This window comes from Magnolia sinica, chromosome 1 (genome assembly GCF_029962835.1).
Source record: "Magnolia sinica isolate HGM2019 chromosome 1, MsV1, whole genome shotgun sequence".
NCBI classification, from domain to species: Eukaryota; Viridiplantae; Streptophyta; class Magnoliopsida; order Magnoliales; family Magnoliaceae; genus Magnolia; species Magnolia sinica.
In genome coordinates this window covers 106079901-106087385 of record NC_080573.1, presented here as the reverse complement: position 1 = coordinate 106087385, position 7485 = coordinate 106079901, and the positions used below count along the sequence as shown (strand labels likewise).

The 7485-nt window shown below is 43.4% G+C and overlaps 1 protein-coding gene across 1 annotated transcript; it reads left to right on the top strand.

Moving 5' to 3' along the window:
* Positions 1–4779: 4779 nt before the first annotated feature.
* Positions 4780–7201, top strand: LOC131253244 (wall-associated receptor kinase-like 20). The gene has a single exon (XM_058254170.1). The coding sequence runs from the start codon at positions 5001–5003 to the stop codon at positions 7014–7016; it is 2016 nt and encodes a 671-aa protein (XP_058110153.1). The 5' UTR covers positions 4780–5000; the 3' UTR covers positions 7017–7201.
* Positions 7202–7485: the final 284 nt, after the last annotated feature.

Sequence of the window (7485 nt, the reverse complement as noted above, 5' to 3'; positions counted from 1 at the left end):
CAAAGCCTCTCCTGCATGGAACGAAGTAGATCAAAGGATTCCAAATCCATGGACACAAAATAATAGGAATCAAACGGTCCTGTAAACGCCAAAAATTTTAAAATATTCTTCCTACCATCTTTTAAAAGAGAATTTATATGATACGTGGACCCGCATCTTTCCACAGCATGCACGGGTTTTTATTTCTAGTGGAGTTTGTTGTACGGTGATCCAGACCGTTGCTCTGTTGTTTTTGACCGTGGATTGACCGCCTGTAAATTCTACTTGAGAAGAAATCTTAACCTCGATCGGTTCATATTCAACTTGAAAAAGGTTATAATATTGGTCTCCAACATAGCCCACTCTGGGTTATTTATGGGACAACTCCCATCCAAGATGGGACTCAACAGATCAATGGTTTGGATTACCCTATAAGGTTTGATACTTGTCTGATGTGGCATACATTACAAAATTTTGGAACCCACTATCACATTCCCAAAATCAGATTGCTTGAAGAAGTCTAATAGCTGATTTGTGAGCCCCAGGTCTTTAGGATATTTCTCATTTTTAACCGTCCCATCAATGTCCGCCAGGCTGATTGTAACGCCCCGAAAATCGGGGGTCGAGCAAAGCTCAACTTCCGAGTTCCGACGCATCACTTATGCAACATAGATAATGATGATTAAATTTTGTCCATATTAGTGCACATAAACATGAGTGAGATTATACTAAATCAGCATATCATACTCTAGAGTTAATGTAATTAGGCAAGCGGGTGACTGAGATAAATATATATAGTATATAAGTGTTTCGCAACCTCCAGAATATGAGTATGCTACTAGGCTGAATTTATACATGAATGGTTCTAAAATTTACAAAATATCAAAGTGTAAATGTCCAACTAATCCATAAGTCCCTGTAATCCCGTCGAATCAACACGGGGTCTACATAGACCCGTCTAAGAGCTGAACGTAGGAGAATCCTTCCTCCTTGCCTGCGAAGTCTAACTCCGCTATATAGACTTCACCATCACTTGCATCTAAATCAGAGTCTTGGTGGTGTTTTAAAACACCGCACCAGGGTGGGAATGAGTGGCCAACTCAGTGGTACTATAAGGCAAAGGTTAACATGTTATCAATTCAATCAAGCAGTAATGATAAGGCAATACAACAAACATTTCCTAACTACTCAGGTTAATGCATGAATGATATACGTAATGATGCATGCCCTCGCCTGCACTCTCTCAGCGACATCATCTCACGGTCGCGCATGCTAAACTCCCACTGTGCTCTTCCTCGCTAAAGGCAAATGCAATGCGGTGCATGGTCGTGTTAGCCAAGTTCTTAATTAAACTTATTCATACAGTAGATTCGGAAAGTTAAGGTACTTCCCTTTATATCACTTACCCAAACAATGATCCATCTAGGGTCGTTAATCCTAGTTAATCGCATACGATAGGCAAGTTGTCGGGCATCACCCATAATGAAAGTAATGGATAGGCAAGTTCAATTGATTATACTCGACGTCACTCCACCAACGCCCTACCAACTAGAACGCTATTTTCGAAGGGGGTCCGGATCAGACGGTACACCCCAACTTACGCTGGGACCGCAGTCAGGCTGTGCCGGTGTAAGCCGACAGCTCAAATAGTGTCTCATACCACTGTATTCGGCTCACGAGTTTGGGTTGCTCACATGTCACTAGGGTAGGCTTGTCACCTCAGCGTAGGTCGACAGCTCGACCACAGTATCCCATACCATCATGCCCGGCTCATGAGTCTTAGCGAATCGTGGTACCATGGTTGAACGGGCTTTACATTGGTAAGTGGTACCTTAGATTCAAGCAGTAGCGTCCATACATGATAAACACACAATAGGCCAATCGGTTTATTAGACAAGTTCGATTGGTACGAGCGTACGCTGAATTAATCGACATGGAGCGCATAAGCACTCCACGTAGCCTAACCACTGTTGACAATCATCGTACGACTCGGATTCACCGAACGCATCAAATGTGGCGAGACTAATTCGGTCACTTCAACGAGAACTGTTACCGATTGCCTGGACTACGTAGTAGTCCCAATCATATTCAAATACAGCATGTGGTGACATGTGATAATCATATAGGCATTTAATAAACAATCCAAGTACAACCCTCATTTGAGCATTTTATCAACATAATGAACATGCAACCGAACATTTCAATTCATCCATAAATTGCATAGTTAAAACTAAGATTACATGAAGGAAATTATACATATAGATAAGGTAATTGAGAATTCTATTTCAACACCCTTATTAAATACAATTCATCAAACAATATCTCATTCAGACATTTTATCAAATACATATAACATGTTATTATACATAAATCACGTAGTTGAAATTAAGACTGCATGAAGAAAATTATACATCTAGATAAGGTAGTTGAGAATCCTATCTCGACTCCCTTAATAAATACAATTCATCGGACCATTTCTCATTCCGACATTTTATCAAATACTTAGACTACATATTATCACATATATGAACTAAATTAGTTATAACATATATTATGACAAATCCTTTTACAAAGGAGTTGTCATACATAAAACAATCATATATTCTAGATTAATAGCCATGGCAAGCAAAAATTATGATAGCAATTTCATTCAAATATTTCAACAAACACACGAAATGCGTTATATATTCATATATTTCATACACATGTATTATTTATTGAATACATCGTAACTAAGATCATATGGCGGCAAACAAGTCAGACATAAATCATTAGCTGACATTGAAAGTCTTGAAAACTATAACCTAAACGTTTATAGTCTGCACCTTTCATTGGTTTGCTCGTTTCGAACTTGGTTCGAAACCTACACTTCCGTTTACAGAACAACAGCTACCTAAATCACGAAAGAGGTTAGCTACTTCGTCGATTCCTCTATTCGAATTCCTAAAAAGAAATTAGGGTTAGGATTTCTTACCCAAATCGGAATCGAAACATGTTGAGTAGCGTAGTAGAGAGGTGAATCGATGTGAGGAGTTGTGGGAAAAGATCCCAGCAATTATCTCCAAGAATCCTTCTTCCTTCCTTCCACTTTTTTCTCATTCTCTCTCTCTCTATCTCTCTCTCCTAGAGTTTTTAGGAAATTCGTATGAGGGAGAGAATGAGGGGTTTAAGGGCTATATATAAGCCCAAAAGTGATGTCAATGGCCCCAGGGCCATGGTATACTTAAGTTATAGCCAAAAAGCGACTGTTTCGGGCCAACGGAGCTCATCTAGAGGTCCATTGCACATATACGGTCTGAAGAAAGTTTCTTGACAATGGATCTGTGCCAGGTTAAGGTTTCGGTCCGATTGGATTAGTGGATCGATCGTGGAGGACCCGTTTCAGTTCAACGGTCATCGACACTCGATCAGGGCCACAAGTATACCAATGAGTGTAGAAAATTTTTCCTGATCTAATGGTCTAATTGGGTCAAAATTTGACAGTCTGAAACCTTAAATTTCGCCTGCAAGCGAACGACCCAATTCACTTAAGTTTGAGTTCATTTTCTAAAGATATTCGCGTTTCTCACACACTTCGCTCCAGGCTCAAGTTGTGCATTTCTGAATACTATTTGGACTTGATTCCCGCGATGTTTGTCAAGTCCAATAAGACTGACATAATCTTATAGTTTCGCGGTAATCGGACTTTCGACGCACAGTTCAGGTCCGATATGAAGTTTCAATGTGCTCCCGAGAGCAACTGGGTTTTAAGATTGCTCTCAGGTTTTTAAGTAATGTTGAGTTAGTGATTTTAATTGTTTTGGGTCTTGTAGTTTATATAGAAAGTAGTTCAAGCCAAATCCGTTGATCGTTTAGTTTAGTACTTAATTAAATTCCGCCCTAATTACGACCGAATAAGGTCATAGGGTAGTTTTATGCCCCTTTTGACACTTTTAGTTAGTATATTATTTTATTGATTTTTTTAGTAGTTCATCATCAAGTCTACTTCATCTCTACCAAATTTCATTAGATTTTGTACTGTAGAAAAATTTTAAAAATTCTAGAAGTACCAGCTGTCGGGACCAATAATTTTTGAATAGTTGTCACATCAACCTAAATTTAACTATATTAAAAATTTTATTTTATTTTTCACTTATTTTTATATGCAACTAGACTTATCAAGCTTCAATTTAGCTTTTGAATCACTTAAATTGGAGTTATAACGAAAGAGATATGACTTTTTGAAGTCGGTTGAAAAACTGTAGAAAACTGCAGCGAGTGTCCACCAAAATTTGGTGCACTGGTGAGGCATTGCGGTCGGCGCGATGCCATCGCGGTCCACTGGACCTAAGGCGATGCCATTGCCGCCTGGGCGAGGCCTCGCGCTCACCTGGAGGTGGTTCTGCCACTCGCTTTCTTGAAACGAGCGTATCTTCCAATCTAGAATGAGTTACGTGACGTGCCATATATGAATTTGGGATAGGAGAAGCTGATCTATCCAAATAACTTATTTATTTTAGGAAATTTCATAATGTTAATGGTCAAAATTTTATTTTATTTATAAATTTACTATTTATAGTAAATTTTAGTTTAAGTATTGTTCTTCATTATTTATACTTTAGGATTAATGTTTAATATGAAAGTACTTAGAAAAATTTGAAGAATAAGGTAGTGAAAGGTGAGATTTTGAAGGAAATGAGTTGAAAGGGGATTTAAGACTTTGAGATTGAGTTCTGAGAAATCAATAAGGGATTATGATCGACCCATTGCCCAAGGACGTCCATCTCCAAGTTGGGAAAAATCCGGGACGTTACACTGATAGTCACATAATGAAATAATATCACTCTAATAGTTTGAGACGCATTTTGTGGACATTTTAATTTGAATTACTTACATTCCACACATGCAATTTTTTAGGTAATATCTAAGTGCCCGCGTATCATCCATCACCCTCCGCCGGAGTATCAAAGTTCTCTTTTTTTAATTTTAGTGTTGGCCACTTTATTCTTCCTTTTCTTCCCAATCCTTTTTCTATTTCTCCCATGCTCTCTCCACTCTCCTTGTGTGCATGTCCATCCTACCATTGCAATCTCTTCCCTTCAGTCTTTCCATTCAAACATCCAAACATGCCAAAAACAAGAAATCCAGTTCCCCCACTTTCTCTCTTCTTTCTTCAGTTATTTTTTAGTATTTCTTCTTCCCTGAACACATGTACTCCCTGTGGTTCCTTGGAAGTCCCATACCCTCTAAGCACCAGCCCTGGCTGCGGCGACCCCAACTTCCGCCTACGTTGCAACATCTCGGAAGGAAATCTATACTTCGACGCTCTCAATTCGAGCTCCTACCGCGTGCTCGCCATCCAAGCTTCGGCACAGCACATGGTGGTGCAACCATCGCCGTGGCTACCCGGGTCATGCGTCACCCAAGACATGCCCAAGAGCGAGGGGCTCTGGTTAAACCAGTCTCTCCCTTTCAACGTCACAGCGTCAAACACCATCTTTCTCTTCAACTGCTCGCCCCGTATCCTAGTCTCGCCCCTCAACTGCACCCCCTCCAGCCTCTGCCATCGGTACCTAGAGCGCTCGGGCCGGGTGGACCCACACCGTGTATCCCAGTGTACGAGCGGCCTGTCGCCATGTTGCACATTTGTTGCGGGCGGCATGCCCTCGGCTTACAAGATAAGACTCCACAACTCCGGCTGCCGAGCCTTCAGAAGCATTCTCCACATTGATCTTGAGAAGCCCGCTAGCGAGTGGGAAGAAGGATTGGAAATTCAATGGGCTTCTCCACCAGAGCCCGTCTGCCAAACCCAACTGGATTGCTCCAGGACTTCGACTTGTTCGACGACTAAGCTAGGCCTTCGACGGTGCCTCTGCAATAGGGGCTACCACTGGGACCATGCAATGGGAATCTGCTCAAGAGATGATCCTCACCGCTCATTATCCCCCATGGCCCGCCTTGGTTTAGAGGCTGCCATGGGAGCGCTGGCCTTGTTCATGATCTTGATGGCGGCAGCGGCCATCACGGTAAGAAAATCCAGGAAATTCTCTGGCACAGCGGGGCTTGCTAAAGTAAGGGAAGACATGTTGAAGGCGAGCACTGGCGGGAAATCTGCTCCGATGTTCAGGTTGAAAGAGCTGAAGAAGGCGACAGATGGGTTCTCTAAAGAGAGGATGCTGGGGAGCGGTGGGTTCGGAGAGGTTTACAAAGGAGTGCTTGAAGATGGTTCGCTGGTGGCCGTTAAATCTGCCAAGGTGGGCAACATCAAGAGCAACCAACAAGTTCTCAACGAAGTCGGCATCCTATCTCAGGTCAATCACAAGAACCTGGTTAGACTCTTGGGCTGCTGCGTTGAAGCCGATCCGCCATTGTTGGTGTACGAATACATATCCAACGGCACACTCCATAACCATCTTCGTAGAAGTGTTGTGCCCACCTTCTTGGGTTGGAAGATGAGGCTGAACATTGCTCTACAAACGGCTGAGGCATTGGCCTACCTACACTCATCAGCTCACACTCCAATCTACCATAGGGACGTGAAGTCCACCAACATCCTCCTCGATGACGAGCTCAACGCCAAGGTGGCGGATTTCGGGCTGTCAAGATTGGCCCGTCCGGGCCTCAGCCATGTATCGACGTGCGCCCAAGGCACCTTGGGATACCTCGACCCCGAATATTACCGGAATTACCAGCTCACTGACAAGAGCGATGTGTACAGCTATGGGGTCGTGCTGCTCGAGCTCCTCACCTCGCAGCGGGCAATCGATTTCTCTAGACATCCTGATGATGTGAACCTTGCCGTGTTCGTGACACAGCGGGCCCGTGAGGGCAGGGTCATGGATGTGGTGGATCGTCGGTTGCTCACTGACGAGCCTCTTGTCGTGGTGGTGAGGAGCGTCGAGCTCTTCGCTGAGCTGGCTCTGGCATGCCTGAGGGAGAAGAAGGGGGAGAGGCCGAGTATGAAAGAGGTGGTGCAAGAGCTGCAGTATATAATAGAAACAGTAGCACATGGAGAGGTTGCTGGCAAGGAAGGTGGTGGGCTTATTAGTGTAATGTAAAAGACATGCACCTCTACGTGCGGCCACACGTAGCAAGATGGTATGTATGTGAATAATCTGAGCGTGCTTAAGGTGGGTCCTGACGGTTAGATGACATTGTCCACACTCATCAGCACTGTCACACGTGTATGATGGACGTGGACTGTTACTAGCTTTTCTTAAAGGTGTCCATATCTTCGTGTCCATCTGATGAGTTTATCGGCCTGGACTTTGGAACGGGTCATCCACATGCTACCAGCTACTCCATAACTAGGTTGGCACGTGGCAGTGCATGTGGATGGACACGTGTGGGTTTCACGAAGCACAATCTTCGGACGTTTGCTAGGTCCCTGCTATGGGTGGGCATCCAGCCGAGTCGAGGTGGGCCAAGCTCGGCTCAGCTTATCTATGATGTATTCGAGTTTGAGCTCAAGCTCGAGCTCGGCCTCGAGCTCAACATTGAAGCTTGGCTTGTTTGCCAAAGCTATCA

Excerpts from the sequence above, each read along its gene's own strand:
- LOC131253244 (XM_058254170.1), top strand. The coding sequence starts at position 5,001 with ATGCTCTCTCCACTCTCCTTGTGTGCATGTCCATCCTACCATTGCAAT.